Genomic DNA, 22,500 nt, shown 5'->3' with positions numbered 1-22,500 from the left:
TACAAGATATAAAGTCAGAATTGCGTGAAATAAAGTGTCAATTGTGTGTTATAAAGTCAGAATTCTGACTTTTTTTCTCGCAATTGCGACTTTATATTGCGCAATTCTGATTTTATAACACATAATTACGAGTTTATAGGCCTATCTCGCAATTCTGACATCTTTTCTCAGAATTGTGAGATATTAAGTCCAATTCTAAGGGAAAAAAGACGGATTTTTTTTTTTTTTTTACCTCAGAATAGTTTATATCTCACAATTCTGACTTTATATCTCCCAATTCTGACTTTATATCTCACAATTGCGTATTATAAAGTCAGAATTGTGAGATATAAACTATTCTGAGAAAAAAAGTCAGAATTTCAAGTAGGCCTACATTTCTCGCAATTGCGAGTTTATCTCATAATTCTGACTTTATATCATGCAATTTTGACTTAATAACCTGCAATTGTGACTTTATATCACGTAATTCTGAGATAAAAAGTCAGAATTGTGAGATTAAAAAGTCGCAATTACCTTTTTTATTTTTCACTCTGTGGCGGAAACAAGCTTCCATAGTCATCAGTCATGACGATCACACTTGGTATCTTTACTGGGACAGAAAAAAGTGATTTAATTTACACAGAATATCCGGGGATTTACAATGTAGCTTTAAACATTAAATAAAAAAAAAAAAAAATTCTATATACACAACCATTCAAATGTTTGGTGTCAGTAAGTTTTTTTCATGTTTCATGTTTTCATGCATTTATTTGATCAAAAATGCAGTAAAAATTGCAAAATTTTATCATTTGAATTTAAAACAACTGTTTTCTATGTAAATATATATTGTAAAATGTAATTTATTCCTGTGATTCAACACTGAATTTTTAGCATCATACAAAGTTCAAAAGAACAGCATTTATTTAAAATAAAACATATTTTGTAACATTTTCTTACTGAAGTGTTGATTTCTTAATAAAATGTTTTACTGACTTCAATATTTAAAATTGTTTATTTAATGCAAAAAATGTGTAGAGAGCGCGAGAGAGAGAGAGAGAGAGAGAGAGAGAGAGAGAGAGAGAGACACACACACGCACACACTGTAGACTGAATCACACTGAGCATTATCTCATCATGTCACACACACACACACACACACACACACTGATCATCTGACACACACACTCACCCTGATCTATCACTGGAGCTGCTGGTGTGACGTCCAGACAAACAGAAACTGATGGGCTTCCTGTGGCCTCATTAGCATATGCTAATGAGACAGTGGTCAGCTCACGGTCCAGCAGAAGATGTGGACAGATGTCCACACACACACACACACACACACACACACACACACACACACACACACACACACACACACACACACACACACACACACACACTCCTCTGATCACTGCAGATGGAGACAGACGACAGGGACACAAATGATAAAACTCGACACACTATAAAACCCCTTGATGAACACAACTCCAGTAAAACACGACGAGCTTGAACGGTTCGTTCACCCAAACATGGAGATTCGGTCATCATTCACTCGCCCTCCCGTTGCTCCAAACACACAAGACTTTTGTTCATCATTGAAACACAAATAAAGATATTTTTAATGAAATCTGAGAGATTTCTGTCCCTCTATTGACAGATGCTTCAAAAATATCATAAAGAGATGGTTATATAAATCTGGACTTCTTTTTCAAACCCTTCTTCAAATTTAGACCATTTGGTCAATGAACTTTTGATCTACAAACATGTCATGTGTGTTTAAACACAAAGTGCAGCCCCAGTGGGAAGGAAACCGTGTGTGTGAGTGTAGAAAACAAGATGAATTGATTTTACAGACGTAATTTGAGACAAATATAACTAATGGATAAATTAAAAGAGAAATAAAAATCAGCATTATTTAGTGTAAAGCAGTCACACTTCCGGGTCGAAACGGACCTGAATGCATTAGAAGGGTTAAAATACGGAAGAGGATTAGGGCCACGCAATAATAAAAATAAAAAATCATCTCGAGATTAAAGTCATTATAATGCGAGATTAAACTCGTAAAATTTCGAGGAAAAAAAAGTCGAAATACAATCTTGAGAATAAACTCATTAAATATCGAGAATCAAGTCGTTGTGTTTCGAGAAAAAACTCGTTAAATTTTGAGAAAAAAGTCCAAATAATCGTGAGAATAAACTCATTACATTTCGAGAATGAACGCATTAAATTTTGAGATCGATTTGAGGCCACATTCATCCTAACATCGAGCCCACTGCATGCGTTTCTAATTTATCATAGCTGTCCATATGCCAGAGTGCATTTGGCCATTTGGGCCAGCGCCAGCGGAAGTGTACTGGCGTCTTCTCAAGCGCCTCCTTCGTCGAAATTCCACACCTTGAAGATCAACAAGTTTAATAAAGTTTGATGAATGAATCGTGCGTAGGTGAAGCCAGCGATAACCTTGCATTTGTCCACTAGTTGTCATTCAATGTTGGACAAAAGCGAGTACATCGCGCAAATTGGACTGATATATTCTTCTAGAAAGACCTAGCCGCTTACAAATTCTCTTTAAAGTTCGTATGCTAATTATTATTCTGTCATAATTAGCTAAAGTTGATAGTATTTCTTTGTTACTGAAAGAAAGTCTAAAATATAGCTTGACTAAGTGATCCAACTCTGCCATGTCCTCTATCAGTAGGCTATGCAATGAACACCGATCCAATGCGTTTGTCACGATTCATGTCTGTGTTCCCCTGTCTCATTCTTTGTTTAGCAGTTCCCCGTTATGTTGATTAGTCTTCCCAGGTGTTTTTCATTAGCCACGCCCCCTTGTTATCTTCTTTAGCTTGTCTGTCTGTGTATTTAAGCCCTGTGTCTTGTTTCAGTCTTTGTGAGTTCTTGATGTTGTATGTTGGTGGGTCCTGTTCCTGAGTCTTTGTCTGAGTTTGTTACCATTTGAGTTTGTTTAATAAAACCTGCTGCAATTGGATCCTGCTTCTGCATCTGCTTCAGCTGTCAGCGTAACAGAAGAACTCACCATTTATGGATCCAGCAGCAGCCATGCCAACCCTGTGCCCAGACATCCAAATCTTGCGTCTCTGTCAGGATGATCGATCCATTGAGGACTACGTTGCAGATTTTGTCGAACTGGCACATCTCGTGCAAATGAGCACCGAATGCCTGATGATCTTTTTTCGCGGAGGATTATCAGAACCACTCCGGTCTATGATGCCTGACCATGAACCACACGGCTCGTTGGAACAATATATCGACCTGGCCCTTTTGCTGAGCGGTTCTCCGTTTACTGTGGGCGTGGAGGAAAAGGAGCTCCGTGAACCCGCAGTACCCCCTCAGCCTGTTCTTCTCGTCACTTCAGCCATCAAGCTAGCCATAGCATCATTCTATGGGCGTCCAGGACTGATGTCCACCGTAGCACAGCCGCCGCTGATGTCAGTGTGGAGGGCCAAGAAGACCGTCGTTCCAGGGTCCCGTCTCCCAGAGCCCGTCCAGCCAGAGCCCGTCCAGCCAGAGCCCGTCCAGCCAGAGCCCGTCCAGCCAGAGCCCGTCCAGCCAGAGCCTGTCCAGCCAGAGCCCGTCCAGCCAGAGCCCTCGCCGCTGGCCCCGTCCAGCACAGAGCCTTCGCCGCTGGTCCCGTCCAGCACAGAGCCTTCGCCGCTGGTCCCGTCCAGCACAGAGCCTTCGCCGCTGGTCCCGTCCAGCACAGAGCCTTCGCCGCTGGTCCCGTCCAGCACAGAGCCGTCGCCGCTGGTCCGGTCCAGCACAGCCGAGCCTGCGCTCCCCGTCACGTCTGCCGATCCAGAGACTGTTCACGTCACGTCTGCCGATCCAGAGACTGTTCACGTCACGTCTGCCGATCCAGAGACTGTTCACGTCACGTCTGCCGATCCAGAGACTGTTCACGTCACGTCTGCCGATCCAGAGACTGTTCACGTCACGTCTGCCGATCCAGAGACTGTTCACGTCACGTCTGCCGATCCAGAGACTGTTCACGTCACGTCTGCCGATCCAGAGACTGTTCACGTCAGTCCTGCCGAGCCAGAGCCAGAGCTTCACGTCAGTCCTGCCGAGCCAGAGCCAGAGCTTCACGTCAGTCCTGCCGAGCCAGAGCCAGAGCTTCACGTCAGTCCTGCCGAGCCAGAGCCAGAGCTTCACGTCAGTCCTGCCGAGCCAGAGCCAGAGCTTCACGTCAGTCCTGCCGAGCCAGAGCTTCACGTCACGTCCGCCCGTCCAGAGTCTCGTCCCGCCGAGACTGAATCTGTTCCTGAGCCTGAGCCTGATACTGACCCTGAGCCTGAATCTGTTCCTCTTCCTCTTTCCACGCCTGTGTCTTCGGACAAGATGGCCGACTCCACGCCTGTGTCTTCAGACAAGATGGCCACCACCGAGCCTGTGTCTTCGGACAAAATGGCCACCACCGAGCCTGTGTCTTCGGACAAGATGGCCACCACCGAGCCTGTGTCTCAGGACAAGATGGTCTCCGCCGAGCCAGTGTCTTCGGACAAGATGGCCGCCGCTGAGCCGGTGTCTGTTCCTGTTCCTGAACCAATGTCTGTTCCTGTGCCATGGTCACCTCCCTGGCCTCCCAAGGGGTCGTCGCCTCCCAAGTGGTCGTCTCCACCGCCGTGGCCGCCCGAAGGGTCGTCTCCACCGCCGTGGCCGCCCGAAGGGTCGTCTCCACCGCCGTGGCCGCCCGAAGGGTCGTCTCCACCGCCGTGGCCGCCCGAAGGGTCGTCTCCGCCGTGGCCGCCCGAAGGGTCGTCTCCGCCGTGGCCGCCCGAAGGGTCGTCTCCGCCGTGGCCGCCCGAAGGGTCGTCTCCGCCGTGGCCGCCCGAAGGGTCGTCTCCGCCGTGGCCGCCGAAGGGTCGTCTCCGCCGTGGCCGCCGAAGGGTCGTCTCCGCCGTGGCCGCCCGAAGGGTCGTCTCCGCCGTGGCCGCCCGAAGGGTCTTCTCCGCCCTGGTCGCCTGCACGGCCTGATCCGCCCTGGTCGCCTGCACGGCCTGATCCGCCCTGGTCTCCTGCACAGGCCGCTCCGCCCTGGCCTTCCATCCCGCTGCAGTCTCCAGGTCCTCTTCCACTCCACGGGCCTGGCCCTCCATCCCACCCCCGGGTCCGCCTCCGCTCCACCACCCTCCTGAACTATTGTTTTTTTGTTTTGATGGGCGTCGGGAGCCGCCCATAGAGGGGGGGCTATGTCACGATTCATGTCTGTGTTCCCCTGTCTCATTCTTTGTTTAGCAGTTCCCCGTTATGTTGATTAGTCTTCCCAGGTGTTTTTCATTAGCCACGCCCCCTTGTTATCTTCTTTAGCTTGTCTGTCTGTGTATTTAAGCCCTGTGTCTTGTTTCAGTCTTTGTGAGTTCTTGATGTTGTATGTTGGTGGTTCCTGTTCCTGAGTCTTTGTCTGAGTTTGTTACCATTTGAGTTTGTTTAATAAAACCTGCTGCAATTGGATCCTGCTTCTGCATCTGCTTCAGCTGTCAGCGTAACAGAGTTATTCTCTACATTTTACTTCGACTCTTTTTCTCAAAACACGACGACTTTTTTTTCTCGAAATTTAATGAGTTTAATTTCGCATTATAATGACTTAATCTCGAGATGGTTTTATTTTTTTATTATTGCTTGGCCCTAATCCTCTTCCGTATTAAAAACATGGTACAACGATGGGTAACACTTTATTTTACAGTGTCCTTGTTACATATGTTACATGTACTTACCGTAGTAATAACAGTAAATTATGCATAATTACATGCAACTAACCCTCAACCAAACCCTAACCCTATAGTGAGTACATGCTGTAAATTATTATTACTCAGTACTTGCATATATAATTACACTGTAACACTGACACCTTAAAATAAAGTGTAACCCAACGATCTTTCATTCTTTAATATTAGTTACCTTACATAAATTAATGTGAACTAACAATGAACATTTACTTACATTTTAAATGTCAACTTTTACTAATACAAAACTGTAACATTAGTTAAATGCAGCAAACATGAACAAAAATGAACAATGAATCGTACTTTAAGTAACATTAATAATACGTATATTGTTCATTGCTAGTGCATCAACTATTGTTAACAAATGAGACTTTTGTATAAAATCAACCCTTCTTCATGGCAATATTAATAAATCAACATTACTAAGGACATTTTTATACATGTTTTTCACTTTGGTACTTACTGTGGGCTTTTAAGTGGTGAAGGAAAGCCAGAGATGAGGCTCTGATCTTCTCAATCCCAGAATGCATCAGTGTTGACATCCCAGATCTCACGGAGAACTTCAAAGAGTTCCTCTGACGCCTCACGCTAAACTCACACTCAGACACGGAGATTCTGACGGATATCACTGAAGACGACACCGACTGACCAGTTCCTCGACCACCCCAAACACACACACACACGCACACACGCACACGCACACGCACACACACGCACACGCACACACACGCTCACACACACACGCACACACACGCACGCACGCACACACGCGCACACACACGCACACAGACACACGCACGCACACACGCACACACACACACAGGCACGCACACACACACACACACACACACACGCACACAGACACACACGCGCACACACGCACAGACACACACGCACACAGACACACACACATGCACACGCACACACACGCAAGCACGCACGCACACACACGCAAGCACGCGCGCACACACACACACGCACACACACACGCACACCACACACACGCACACACACACGCACACAGACACACACACATGCACACGCACACACACACGCAAGCACGCACGCACACACACACACGCACACAGACATACGCACGCACACACGCACACACACACGCGCACACAGACATGCACGCACACACACACACACGCACACGCACGCACGCACGCACACACACACACGCACGCACGCACGCACGCACACTCACACACACACACACACACACACACACACACACACAGAAGAGTCAAAGAGAGATGAGTCTCAACAGCAAAAACACTGATCGAGTTCATTCACATGAATCTCTGACTTCTGAACGCTTCACTTCATAATCTTCATCGTTTCAAAATCTGTGCCATTTAACAGGCTCTAACATGTTTCAGTAAAAATATAGTTAAATATTGTTATTTAATACTATTTATTGTTCAACTGATGAATATAATTTAATATTTTCCCGTTCAAAGAGTGTGGAAAACATGCCTTGATTATTTGAACTAAATTTTCTTCTGGCAATAATGAAAAGATGGAACATTTCAGAGCAAATCCATAAATATTGGAGGTGTATATCATCATATATCATCAAAATATATATAAAAAAAAAAGTCACATTTTGAATGAAAAAATTTGTTTGTTTTTGTCTTTGTCAATGATTTGCTCTGAATTCTTTCTCATAGATCCTGCGCTCCAGTGAAACTGATCGGATCACAGCAGGAGATTTGGAATAAGGACACTAAAAGACTACATGAATTTAAATGCAATCATGCAAATGAGTGTGCACTGAGAGTCCTTTACCAACCAATCAGCCGTGCAAATGAGAAACAAAATCAGTGGAATCATTTCCCTGATCTGCCTCCGTTTCAGCAGAAGCATCACCGTATACACACACACGTTGGAGATGAAAAATCATATAAGATTCTTGATCTGGAGGAGAAAACTGACCGTAGAAGAAGAAGAAGAAGACAACGACGGCAATGCTGGAATTACAACTCAAACTTGCATGAATGCATAAATGAGTGAAATGTCACGTACAGCTGGAAGAGTGTGTGTTCTGGGTCTCAGACTTCATCATCCTCCAAATGTGATGTTCTGTTTTTAGTGAGACTACAAAATGCAAAAGTAGAAGAACGACATTTCACAGAATACCTTAAAAATAAAACACTTTTTGCCGTCTTCACAGAACAGTGACATCATCTCTCGTGCTCGTTTCCCAGAGACGAACATCCGCTCTGATCCGGACCCTTGCCGTCTACATAGGGATCTTCATTCGACCTTCACCAGAGACAGAACTGAAACGCTCATGCAATACTTTAATGAACACAAACCGTACACAGCACACACACACACTGGCCTTCATTCATGACACTTTCATATGATTAATACATCTGGAGTCAATTGTGCATAAAACGGACCTTCCCAAAAACTCTTCTCCGGATTTACAGATGCTTCGTAATCCTCAGATTTGATTTTTCCAATCATTTGTAAATAGGCTGCACAAATTAGCATAATCTCGCCCATGAATTACACATACATGCTTAGAATCAGGTTTTATTTTTTAAACAGGTTTTATAACCCTGTTGGATGATGAAACTTGATGAAAAATGTCAGACCAACTCCACTGCTCTACTCAGAGTTTCCTGAGAAGTGACCCTGAAGATGTGTTCTGGCAGATCACTGGCTTTCAGATCAGAGCTCATGTTTCTGCCGTCGTTATTCTAGCAACACAGAACATCCAAAAACAAACCCTGAAGTAAATGTTGCTAACGACCATCACACATTATCAGCAGCAGCACTAATGATCAGTGGGCGGCTGCTAAACTCAATCCTCCTACAAGCGAAAGACGCTGGTGTTTGCCTCGCTCGCCTCATGCCAGAATCACTGCACGCGATCACATCTCTATTATACGCTTCATTATAGAGCAACAGTCAGCCTGATCATGCTTCTTTTGAGTCTGTCGCTCATTCTCAGACGGTCTTCAAAACGAAAGGAAATATCAATAGGTACCAAACTATCTTTTACCGCCAAAACTGCTGCCATTTTGGTTTTTACACAGTTCATTACAAAAAGTATGAAAAATATAGACCTACTTCCCTAATGTATGTCCAAATTTGTAAAACAGAATCATAGTCGAAGGACCTAATAGTTCCGGCGAGATTCTGTGCACATCTGATGAACACTAATATCCCATGAGGCCACAGGAGAGGAGCTTGAACTGCAGTGAAGCGACAGTAGCCATGGATGGAAACACCAAGATGCACATACACTTAAAGTGTGCATTACCTTATACGTTTATGGAGGGAAAAACAGCCAGAATGCAGAAACGTACAGTTTATTACTGATATTTAGTGCCAATTTCCCAGGAAGTGACGATTCTCTTGAACACGTGGGATGGAAACGCTACTTTATTCGCAAGTGTTTTATGCGATATTCCAATTCTGCGCACAAGTTAAATTCACAACATTGGATGGAAACACAGCTAATGACAACATGGCATGTATTATATCCGAATTTCTTTGATTCATACTTCATTTTAAATACTCTCAAACTACATCTGCTATCAAATGCAGCACTTAGTATAAGATTTCAGACGCACCTCTAGTCTTGTTCAGTATTTTTGCTTGATTCCCAGTACAAGTTTCTAAACATCCTTCAGAGAATATGTCTTACAATACAAACAAATACTAAATTTAGTCATCTTTATGCTTTAAACAAGACAATTTGCCAGCAAATTTGAACTGATATTCTCTGAAAACAAGTCTTATCTACACAGTGGCTATGTTTACAACTTTTGTTTCAATCGGACTGAATTCATTCCAATTCATAAATCTGAACGTAGCGTTTATGAACGCTAAACATGTGATCGGGTTGATGAATATATTTTTGACATGCGCACACGAGTATACAGAGTTTCCTGCGGTTTGCGCATAATTATTATTTTCCTACATTGGTTATTTATTTATTTTAAACAGCAGATTTAATATTTATCCATTTCTGGTCATATTTTGGAGTAAATGCGCATATGAACCGCTGTGCTTATGTTTATCACGCAGTAAAAATGGCCAAAACCAGTCGTGTGTGGATGAGAGTCTGAAGCGAGCACTGGTGGGCCGTTGTCCTGCTCCACTTCACACACGATGAGGAGTGAAAGGAGGATTATAGAATTTATGATACTTTATTCATCAGGAATAACAGCTCGTTCTGCGCGTCACACGCCATTACGCTATTTCTACGTCATTGCTCATGCGCAGTCCTTTCAGTTTCGGCTTTCAATCCGATCAAGTGTTTAAATGTTCTCTCGATCGGATTAGAAAAGGAATAAACCACTTCTTTCAATCCAATCGACATTTCATTCGGATCGAGGGGCTATTCAGTCCGACTGAGTCGTCAATCCCATTCCTAACGGATTATTTGGTTGCATGTAAACGTAGCCAGTGTCTCACTTTTACTGGAACGTAAGACAAAAATGCTGAAGAAGAAAGTGATTTTCGTAACCACAGTACAGAACAATGGCGGTAATGTCAACATGACACAACCGTGGCTTCATACATCAGCTTTCTGCGTTTGAGTGCGTCACATGCTACACGCCCAGTGTGTGCTAGAGTCCGCTACACGCTCCGGCTGGTGGGAGAGACAAGTCTGTTTTTAGCCTATGAGTTCCTCAGTTGATGTTGTAGAACATTTTACAGTACGCTCCTCCATGTCTACTGCATCTCCTCTGAGGTGTCCAGTGTATGCCCTGAAGAAGAACCGAAACCGAGTTTTGACTGGTTTATAATCACATTTGTGTCACTCAAGAGAAAAGTGGAGATGAGTTCAGAAAACAGATCATACATCGTCCCATCCCTGGAGCAAAACGCGCATTTCATCTGTTCTTACGACAACTAGAACCCACAGTCTGTCTACACGTCTTGGTCTCAGTCTCAGTTTCCTCACTTGTCGCGTCAGTCCAGGGATTGAATCCGATTAAGCATCTCCCATCTTTATTCTGGACCACTAAACTCCCAGTGCTGTTGCACTTCTTGGCCAGCGGTGGCGCTAGAGAGTCGGGCGGGTGCAGAGACGTCAGAGAGAAGCTACTCAAGTTATCCGATAACTGTTCAGGATTACCAGCCTGACCGGGTCTAACTCCTGTATCCTCATCGGAGGGTTCTCTGGAGTCCCGTCGGATCACTGTGCAGTCACTGTGTTTGCTCCGAGTCCTCTGCCGCCCCCTGGTGGCCTGGAGGTTGAGTGCAGTCTGTGGAGCACGAGGTCTCTGAGTGCGTTCTGGAGGGGGAACGTGGGTTCTGCAGATTAAGGGACGCATCGGATCTCCTGGCGAGAAGAATCCCTCCTCTAGTGTGGTCTGTAGACTCCCTCTGGAACTGCCCGTGGCCAGTGACGAGTTACTGTGGGACGTCTGCAGCAACAAACAACAGAACAGTCACTGGAAGGAGAAGCAAACCACTAGCAAAGCAAAGTAGCGGTGCAACGGATCGCAGTTGATCGTGATCCGTACGGATCAGCTCCCCACAGTTCGGCACGCATGCGATTCTCGGAATAACTGCTCAATTTAACCATCATAGAGTGAAAGTTATCTGTGTTTACAGAGCGTTACGCGTTATCTATGTTCACAGACAGAGAGAGAGAGAGAGAGAGAGAGGTGCGTTTTAGACAGCGCTCGAACACCGAACTGATTCATCTTTCGCGTTTCCTTGCACTTGAACGGACACATACACACACAATAATCTCTAAACACTCGTCTCGGCGAGTATTCTCTCGGTTCTGTCATCAGTGAAGAGTTGAGAAAGAAACCGGATGTTTGTCAGTTTATTCGGTCTTAAAGTGACAGCAGCCTAATATTCCTACAGTTATCTGTGTCAATGTTAATAAAACATCAAAATACAGCTTTAACAAAGAAGAAACTTTATTTAATTTCTACAGTGAACAAATAGTGTTATTTTAGGCGTAATTATTCATTTCTGCACCTGAATACTACTGTTAGACTTTGTAACTTTGTTAATTAGTATTCATCTCTGCCTGTAATTTGTGTATTTGTTCAAAAACCGTAAATGATCCGGACCATGATTTTTGTGATCCGTTGCACCAGTACAGCAAAGCGATAAGCAAGTAAACGTGTAGAACTGGCTGACGTCTGATTGGTGGGTTTTACTCATCCTACAGGGAGCCAAGCGTACACCAGTCCACCCGGATATCAGGATTACAAGGAGCTGATATAGTGAGCTTTTGAGGAAAAACTAGTCATACAGTAGGATTTGAAAAAGTTTTCCAGTGCAGTGTCCTGAAATCTTTAAAAGATATTCTGAGAGTTTAAGCCAATTAGTGGCAAGAAACACATGTTTACAGTCTGGTGCAACAAGTGGTTTAGGTCTATATAGCTAATGTTGCCCTTCATGACGACTGTGATATTTTATAACTGTTATATTTTTATAACTCATCCGTTTAAATTATATTAAGCCTTAAAGTTCTGCATAATTAAGGGCGTGGCCACTTGAGTGACAGGTGGATTGCAGCTGATGTCACTACTAGCCGTTTGTCTGCTGTAGTTTGTCTAGCGTCACGTGTAGGATTACAAATATAAGAATATGTTTAAGATCTGCTGATTCTACATCCTTACATAAAATCTGTTATGTGTGAGTGCTCTAATCTGTGTTTCCCTGGTAAATCATCTGCAATCAACCGGTTAATTGGTGTCACCTGACGGGAGCCATTTAAATCTAGGACACACGCACTCGCTCTCTCTCATCGTACAGCCAGCACTGTCTGCAGTCGCAGTGTTTTTGTCTCTATACAGTCCCCTTTATCTTCTTATATTTAATAAACTTTCTTCTGATTGGCAGATTTCTGTTTTTGTGTCCTTTATGTTGCATCCCTAGAGCCAGGGTTGTAACACATCACATGAAAAACTAAGGTGAACTACACTATACTGGGCATTCAAGGTGAACATGATGGCATCGATTTACTGATTAGATTCAATATAGTTTCCATTGAAGGGGTTTTGTCAGTATTTGATCTTCCTACTGAGAGTCAAACTATGTGTGAATGATTACATAGTCTTAGTTCTTTAGGCCGCTGTCGGTAGCCTAAAAGAGGCCTAGAAATAGGGTTTCGTTCCGACAAACGGGGCACTAATGTTTCTTTTGCTCAATATGTTCAACGTTAATAAAAGGTATCCAAGCACAAAGTTCTCCACGCATTACTTTACTGAAGTCCGATGGGAAAAAATCAAGCATAGGAATGGCTCAAAAAGTCGGACACTACGGAGCTAACGTTAGCTATTGCTAATAAACATGTTGCCCTCCTGGACAAACCAGTCTCTGATGTCCCAACAACTACGGGTTTCACCCGGCCTGCTATCGGCGTTTTATAGACGCTTGACTTGTGTGTATGTGTGTGATGGGTAGGTTTAGGGGTCGGGTTAGTGTGTGTGTGTGTGTGTGTGTGTGTGTGTGTGTGTGTGTGAGAGAGAGAGAGGTTCCCATCGGACTTCAGTAAAGGGCTGCGGACCTTTCCCACCATCTTTTCCAACATGAAGAATACACTTTACGGGTGTTAATCGAGCTTGATCGCCGCTATCAGATGAAGATGTGCTGCTTACGTCCTCCTCCATGTTTACATGTGCGTAGTGATATTGGCTTGATTTCGGCTGTGACCTACTTACATTTTCGATGCTGATTGGTTGAAAATCTAGCTCAACAGTTTTACATGTCTCAATACGCAGTCAATATAGTGCGCCAATAAATTACAATTTCTCATTAACTGCAGGATAATGCGTGGAGAACTTTTTGCTTGGATACCATTTATTAACGTTGAACATATTGAGCAAAAGAAACATTAGTGCCCCGTTTGTCGGAACGAAACTGAACGATACAGCTCACGTACAGCGGCCTACTTGTGACCATGTGATGTTTATACAGTTTGGAGGATACCATTATCTTCAGTTGGGGGTAATTGCCTCTATTGTCTTTAGATGATTTGATTTAGTGGTCACCTCTAATGCTGTGTAAGATCAATCACTTTCAAAGAATGTCAGCACCTTTAAAGACTGCCCACTGAATGCCTATAAGATACCATGTAAAGTTCCCTTACTGTGCATTCACACCAAACGCGAATAGCGCGGTCTAATTGGACGCTTGAACATTTTGAATCCATTCGCGCGTCCAGAGCGAAATTGACGCGCGTAAAAAGCAAAAGTTTGAAGCAAAATTGACGCGTGTCTGAGGCGAAATCTGCTTGTCTGTTTGCAAGATGGCTGATGTTGATCGAGCATTAATCGAGAGAGTCACCGCATCGGAGCGAGGATCAACCTTCAGGACACCAACTACAGGTGCTCTATCCCAGGTGCGCCTGTCCATCTGTCTTCGCTTAGAAAATGTATATGAAATTTTAAATACAGTATATTAAATATTGAAAAACTATCAATGTTTTTCAAACTGTGGTACGGATACCACTGTTGGTGCTCTTTCTAGTGATACTCACTAGTATACTCACTTTCTAGTGATACTCAGTTTACTGCTATATTGAATATTATATTCTGCTATATTGCTATTGCTATACTCCATTTTGAATGAGTGACTCCGGGCGGGAGTTTATCCCGTCACTTCACCACGTGACAGCAGCAAGCAGGCCCCTGATTGGTTAACGCGGCGCGAACAGACGCCAAAGTTCAGATTATTCAACTCGGGCGTCAGACGTGAATTCTCGTCAGACGCGTGAATGGACAAAAAGCACCAAATAAAATAATTTGCGCGTATCGCGCCAGACGCTCAATTCGCGTCCACCGCACCGCGCTAAACGCCTCATTCGCGCCGCAGGACCTCCAGACGAGCGTAAATGCGTCTTTACATTGACTTAACATTGAAATCACTCGCGCCAGACGCTCTATTCGCGTTTGGTGTGAACGCAGCATTAGTCAGACTTGATGACCTCAGCTCCCGACAGCTCGTGATCTCAATAAAGAATCCAGCTGAAGATACAACCAAGTCTCCTGGTCTTCGCTTCTGAGTTTCCTGCACACGTCACGTCACCTCAGCTAATCCGCCTCGCTGCACATTTACGTTTATCCAGGAGTGACGCTGCCAAGATGGCGACGGCCGGCTCCGCCCACTTTGGGCTTCAGTAATGCTCTTAAGAAACACTACTGGTGACGTCACGCACACTACTTATTTATTTATAGTCTATGATAGGGATGCATAAAGCACAGGTCACTTTCAAAGCAATTTCCCCGTTTGAATGACTGGATTTTGCCCATAAGTGTACGATTGTTGGCGAGAATAACCATTCAAATTGAATAACTGCAATTTGGACCACTGTAATGCTTGAAGTCTGACTGTGTACATGAGACCCCTTCATACTTATTTAGGCTTCTAGACACTTGACTGCAAGTCCTGGTTATGTTGAACGTGTGCCGTGTCTCACCTGTGAGCATGTGAGCCTGCTGTTGGCCCCCGGGGACCTCAGAGAAGCCCACGAGGCTGGAGAAGCGTGTCTGGAGCCGGGCGGGGCCGCTCCGGTGGCTGGGCTGCCCTGGGGGATCGCACCGGTGGTGGGGTGAAAGAACTCAGCTGGGAGATGGAAGAGAGGTGAAGACGCCTGGCTGTCTCCTCCAGAAACATCTGCCACACACACACACACACACACACACACACACACACACACACACACACACACACCATCATTTACATTTACATTTACATTTATTCATTTAGCTGACGCTTTTATCCAAAGCGACTTACAATTGCTATGTCAGAGGTCGCACGCCTCTGGAGCAACTAGGGGTTAAGTGTCTTGCTCAGGGACACATTGGTGTCTCACAGTGGATTCGAACCCGGGTCTCTCACACCAAGGTTGTTTGATCTGGTTGCAAGATGCTACCTAGGTTGTTCTATGTTGCAGTTAGAAGTTTGCAATATGGTACTTGCTAGGGTGTTCTGACCATTTTTCAAGGTGTTGCTATGCAGATGTTATGGTGTTGTAAGTGGTTGGAAGATGCTTACTAGGGTGCTGGCATTGCTAGGATGTTCTGGGTGGTTGCAAAAGTGTTGCTGGTGGTTGCCTGGTTTTCCCAGGTGGTTGTTATGGAGTTGTTATGGTGTTATGGGTGGTTGCTAGGGTGTTGCTATGGAGATGGTAGGGCGTTCTGGGTGGATGCAAGGGTGTTTGCTCTGGTTGCAAGACGTTAACTAAGTTGTTGCTATGGTGTTATAGGTGGTTGCTAGGGTGTTGCTATGGAGATGGTAGGGCGCTCTGGATGTTTGCAAGGGTTTTTGGTCTGGTTGCAAGACGTTCACTAGGTTGTTGCTATGGTATTGTAGGTGGTTGCAAGATGCTTACTAGGGTGCTGGCATCGCTAGGGTGTACAGGAAAAAGCTGGATGGATTAATGGAACATAACACAAGATGTATGTTAACTCGACACAACCTAAAGAGTGAGAACACATCTGATGTGAACAGCCCTGCAGAGAGCTGAGAGAACAGAGAACACACAGACCTCCGGTGTGAGCTGGAGACTGGAGCCGATGACCTCTAACCTCACGCCTCACTTCCTGTTCATGTCTTCCTCTTCCCGGGCTGGATCCCTCGCTTCTGCTCACGACCTCTTTTGTGCTCAAGCCCCCGCTGCCCTCTTCCTCCTGCACACACACACACACACACACACACACACACACACACACACACACACACACACACACACACACACACACACACACACGTCTTTGGTTGCTGTGTCTCATCACTATTATCATGCTTTATCTACAGTGTGACGCTGCATATTAGGACTGAATGAGATTTGAGAGAAAGTTTTTCCCCCTATTAAAAACAAATAAACACAAAGGACATCAATTGAGTGCAATCAAACTGAGTGCAGATTTGAAAAAAAGCAAAAGCTAATTAATTAGTTTTCCCTGGCACACTTGATAAAATTAAAAATCCTTTATTTTTACATGGCAATAAACAACAGATAAAGAGAGACACCTCCCTTCAGGCCAAAACACAGAGGGGAGCCTCTTATCTTCTCTTATAGTCGTGTTAATTAAAGGCTTTTAGAAGTAAATTATAAATATGGCAATGATAGATTTACAATTAGTGAAGTTTGAGTTATTATTAATATTTATACACTACTGGGGGTTTTGGGGTCAGTAAGATTTTATTCAACAAGGATGCATTAATTTATCAAAAGAGACAGCAAAATAATTTATAATATTACAAAAGATTTCTAAATATTCATTGAAACACTGATAATACATGTTTCTTGATCATCAAATCATCATATTAGAGTGATTTGTGAAGGATCATGTGACACTGAAGACTGAAGTAATGATGCTGAAATCCAGCTTTGATCACAGGAATAAATTACACTTTACTATATATTCACATAGAAGACAGATGATTTACACTGGAATCATATTTCACAAAAAAAAAAATTCAAATAAATGCAGCCTTGGTGAAAATCTTACAGACCTCAAAACTTTCGAACACTATATTGTTCCAGTCATATATGTTTGTAACACCATAAGTGTGACACGATGGCTTTTTATTGAAGTGAATTATTCCTTTATAGTGTTCAGTGCAAGTCTAGAGTCTCCACACGAGTCGGGTCTGACAGCAGAAACACAGATCAAGCGAGAACACACACTCACACACACACACTCACACACATACTCGCATAATCACACTCGCACACAGTCACAAACACACACACTCACACACATACTCGCATAATCACACTCACACACACAGTCACAAACACACACTTTCACACATACTCACATAATCACACTCGCACACAGAGTCACAAACACACACTCACACACATACTCACATAATCACACTCGCACACAGTCACAAACACACACACTCACACACATACTCGCATAATCACACTCACACACACAGTCACAAACACACACTTTCACACATACTCACATAATCACACTCACACACAGAGTCACAAACACACACTCACACACATACTCACATAATCACACTCGCACACAGAGTCACAAACACACACTCACACACATACTCACATAATCACACAGAGTCACAAACACACACTCACACACATACTCACATAATCACACTCGCACACAGTCACAAACACACACACTTTCACACATACTCACATAATCACACTCACACACAGAGTCACAAACACACACTCACACACATACTCACATAATCACACTCGCACACAGAGTCACAAACACACACTCACACACATACTCACATAATCACACTCGCACACAGTCACAAACACACACACTCACACACATACTCACATAATCACACTCGCACACAGAGTCACAAACACACACTCACACACATACTCACATAATCACACTCGCACACATACTCGCGCACTCACACACACACTCACACACAAACACACACCTTACAGTCTCTGTCCAGTAGCTGGTACACACTGTGGTCCTCCAGGCTGATGTCAGTGAGACCCGGTGATGAGGATTTATCCGACAGTTGCTCCGACATCAGAGACGTTTGTTCGACCTCCGCCAGCCGGATCTACAAAACACACACACACACACACACACACACACACACACACACAGTCACACACCACCGCAGGAAGCTGTCAAACACTGATGCATGCAGGGATCAGAACCATCAAACGACCTACTGCACACACTCACACACACGCACGCACGCACGCACGCTCGCTCGCTCGCTCGCTCACACACACACACACACACTCACTCACTCACTCACTCACTCACTCACTCACTCACTCACTCACTCACTCACTCACTCACTCACTCACTCACTCACTCACACACACACACACACACACACACACACACACACACACACACACACACACACACACACACACACACACACACACACACACACACACACACACTCTCTCTCACTCACTCACTCACTCACTCACTCACTCACTCACTCACACACACACACACACACACACACACACAGTACGGTCCGTCACGGCCAGGGTTTGAAACGCTGCATCTTTCATCGTGACTGTAGGAGATTTCACACTTCATGCATAAATATTCAGCTGTGAATCCTCATGTTTTAGACGCATTTTCCATGTTCGTTTCATTTAGAATTACTCTTACATATAATATAATCAGCCATGATGATTATTTCAGCAACTCTGAGCAAGCGTGATCTTTCATAAGCTCGTGTTCTGCCTGTCTGTCATGAGGGATTCTGATTCTGATTCCACTGAATGATTCATTAGCACAGCTTTAGGCGCTGGTATACTCACTGCACAGCTATTCTTCATTCTTCACTGAGGGGTAAGAAGAAGTTGGACCACAATAAGGACCACAATGGAAACAAGCCTTTGGGCTTTTTTGTGTTTTTATCCTTTTGAACACTTCGTGTTGATTGTTGTTGTTCAATAAAGTTTTCATTCATTCATTCATTCAACCCCTTTGCAGTGATATACTGTTCACGAACCTCCTGACTCGTTCACTGCTGAGAGCGACGGTTAGATGAATATGTAAATATGTGTGCTTTCCTCTCAATAACAGTAATAAACACAGCAGAAATGCCAGCGGTGAGAAAACAGCGGTTCAGAAAGCATCTGATCATAGAGACGTGGATCTGTTAGCATCAACTCTTCAGTCACTCACCTTTATTTATCCACCTTATTTTGCAACGTGGAAGTTTAAAAGTTCCTTTTAATGTGTTAGACTTCCGTTTCGCTAGTCGGTAGAAGAAGCCATGTTACGGGAGCTCGCACAAAACACTATTAAACACTGTGATGGTTAATGTTTATCACACGCGGTGGGAATGAAATGAAGAAGTGGCCTGACATCTTATGAGAATATTTTCAATTATTTTGTGTTGTGACTCGGAGTAACAAGTTTAACAAACTCCATCTCTGCAATATGCTGTGAGTTTGAGTTGCTTATGACGTTCATATGACGCAAACTCTGAATCAACATGCAGCAATGCTATATTTTCTAAATGGCATAATCATTTGTTAACAAACAAGTATTCATTACTTCAGTGAGCTCATTGTATCTGCATTAAATTATTACATTGTTTAAAATAATAAATTTTTAGCTAACTGTGATTTCTTTATATGTACATTTCTGAAATACATAACTTAGACAGTTCCCTCTGATAACAGATCACTCTAGATTGTAATATAGAGTCATGCATTTTCTGTAAAGCTGCTTTGAAATGATGTGTATTGTGAAAAGCGCTATACAAATAAACGTGAATGTTTCACCATTTCACCAGATTTGTAACGTAAATAATCTATAAACCTACGCTAACACAGGAGAATACATCAATATGTTTCTATATATGCAAACTGTTCATTCATCGCGACTTCAAAATAAAAGTCTAAACCCTCATGATCGAGCGTGTTTTGATGTCCACATGTTCAAGAAATTACAGTGACTGTAACATTTCTATAGTAAAGAAGTGGCCAAATATTAAAGAGATGATCTTCTGTCTGCCATTAACGAAGTGGAAAGAGCTAACGTACGGATATTTTGGCGGTTTCTCACAAATGTGTTAGCCTGGCTCCGCCCTCCTACGTGCTTGCGCTCAATTTCCATTTTCCTTCAGTACGTCGTCTGGGTTTGCGGTATATTCACAGGTTTTCTCTGGGCCAATTTTTACCTGTCCAATCAGCGAACAGAGGGAGTGGCTGAGAACGATGACGTTGAGGTCGTGCGCTAGTTTGAGTTGTAGTTCAGTAATGGCGGCAGAGAAAGATGCGAGCAACGCTGCAGAATATCCAGAAGTTAAAGCCGGAGCAAGAACAATCTTTGCTAAGTTTTGTTGGTGGCCATGATGTTGTGGCCGTCCTCCCCATGGGGGTTCGGGAAAAGTTTGATTTGACATACGTCACGACCAAACGTTAGCGATTGGTTATGGCAGATCCAGAGTGGCTCTGGCAGGTCCAATAGTTTTAATCTTCAACAGAGAACCCGCCTTCAAGGAAGTTAACGCTTGTCAATGGGGAGTGGCCAGACTCTCTGTATATATGAAATGTATGAGAGTCTGGTAGGACCAGGCTACACATGTGTCACTCAAATACACATAAGAGAAATACATAAATGTGGCAAGGGGGTCGAGGTTCAGCGATGTCTGTGACGGGAGAGAGAATCGGGAGACAAGCACGGCGTAAGTGGGTCAAGTGCAAGTGACAAACACCTGTGTCTTGTTTCAGTAATTTGCATGATAAGACAGTAAAAGCCACCTGGGAGATGAGAGCGACAGAGAGGGACTGACTGAGACTCGGAAGCAGCCAGTGTGGGAGAAGCTCTGGAGAATAGTGGACTGCGTTAGCTCAAAGGCAGAGTTAGCTCAAAGGCTGAGTTAGCTCTAAGACGGTTAGCTCGAAGGCTGAGTTAGCTCAAAGGCAGAGTTAGCTCGAAGGCTGAGTTAGCTCGAAGGCTGAGTTAGCTCGAAGGCTGAGTTAGCTCGAAAGCTGCGTTAGCTCGAAGGCTGAGTTAGCTCAAAGGCTGAGTTAGCTCAAAGGCAGAGTTAGCTCGAAGGCTGAGTTAGCTCGAAGTCAGAGTTAGCTCGAAGGCTGAGTTAGCTCGAAGGCTGAGTTAGCTCGAAGGCTGAGTTAGCTCGAAAGCTGCGTTAACTCAAAGGCTGAGTTAGCTCAAAGGCTGAGTTAGCTCGAAGGCTGCGTTAGCTCGAAAGCTGCGTTAACTCAAAGGCTGAGTTAGCTCAAAGGCTGAGTTAGCTCGAAGACTGAGTTAGCTCGAAGGCTGCGTTAGCTCGAAAGCTGCGTTAACTCAAAGGCTGAGTTAGCTCAAAGGCAGAGTTAGCTCGAAGACTGAGTTAGCTCGAAGGCTGAGTTAGCTCGAAGGCTGCGTTAACTCAAAGGCTGAGTTAGCTCAAAGGCTGAGTTAGCTCGAAGGCTGCGTTAGCTCGAAAGCTGCGTTAACTCAAAGGCTGAGTTAGCTCAAAGGCAGAGTTAGCTCGAAGACTGAGTTAGCTCGAAGGCTGAGTTAGCTCGAAGGCTGAGTTAGCTCGAAAGCTGCGTTAGCTCGAAGGCTGAGTTAGCTCAAAGGCTGAGTTAGCTCAAAGGCAGAGTTAGCTCGAAGGCTGAGTTAGCTCGAAGTCAGAGTTAGCTCGAAGGCTGAGTTAGCTCGAAGGCTGAGTTAGCTCGAAAGCTGCGTTAACTCAAAGGCTGAGTTAGCTCAAAGGCTGAGTTAGCTCGAAGGCTGCGTTAGCTCGAAAGCTGCGTTAGCTCAAAGGCTGAGTTAGCTCGAAGACTGCGTTAGCTCAAAGGCTGAGTTAGCTCAAAGGCTGCGTTAGCTCAAAGGCTGAGTTAGCTTGAAGGCTGAGTTAGCTCGAAGACTGCGTTAGCTCGAAGGCTGAGTTAGCTCAAAGGCTGAGTTAGCTCAAAGGCTGAGTTAGCTCAAAGGCTGAGTTAGCTTGAAGGCTGAGTTAGCTCGAAGACTGCGTTAGCTCGAAGGCTGAGTTAGCTCAAAGGCTGAGTTAGCTCAAAGGCTGAGTTAGCTCAAAGGCTGAGTTAGCTCAAAGGCTGCGTTAGCTCAAAGGCTGAGTTAGCTCGAAGGCTGAGTTAGCTCGAAGACTGCGTTAGCTCGAAGGCTGAGTTAGCTCAAAGGCTGAGTTAGCTCAAAGGCTGAGTTAGCTCGAAGACTGCGTTAGCTCAAAGACTGTGTTAGCTCAAAGACTGCGTTAGCTCAAAGGCTGCGTTAGCTCAAAGGCTGAGTTAGCTCAAAGGCTGAGTTAGCTCGAAGGCTGAGTTAGCTCGAAGACTGCGTAAGCTCAAAGGCTGAGT

At 44.3% G+C, this 22,500-nt stretch overlaps 1 protein-coding gene across 1 annotated transcript in view; it reads right to left on the bottom strand.

Annotated features, from left to right (window-relative positions):
• Positions 1 to 7,987: 7,987 nt before the first annotated feature.
• cacna1ib (calcium voltage-gated channel subunit alpha1 Ib) overlaps positions 7,988 to 22,500 on the bottom strand; it is a 95,178-nt gene continuing 80,665 nt past the window's right edge. The window contains exons 26-29 of the mRNA XM_082137076.1: positions 18,120 to 18,251; positions 16,216 to 16,357; positions 15,145 to 15,341; positions 7,988 to 11,125 (exon numbers count right to left, since the gene is read on the bottom strand). Of these exons, the coding sequence (XP_081993202.1) occupies positions 10,589 to 11,125; positions 15,145 to 15,341; positions 16,216 to 16,357; positions 18,120 to 18,251 (1,008 nt within the window). The 3' untranslated portion in view covers positions 7,988 to 10,588. The remainder of the gene's footprint in view (positions 11,126 to 15,144; positions 15,342 to 16,215; positions 16,358 to 18,119; positions 18,252 to 22,500) is intronic.

This window comes from Leuciscus leuciscus, assembly GCF_965113295.1.
Source record: "Leuciscus leuciscus genome assembly, chromosome: 14".
Lineage (NCBI taxonomy): Eukaryota > Metazoa > Chordata > Actinopteri > Cypriniformes > Leuciscidae > Leuciscus > Leuciscus leuciscus.
The sequence above is the reverse complement of the archived record's forward strand: the minus strand, read 5'-3'. Positions and strand labels throughout refer to the sequence as shown.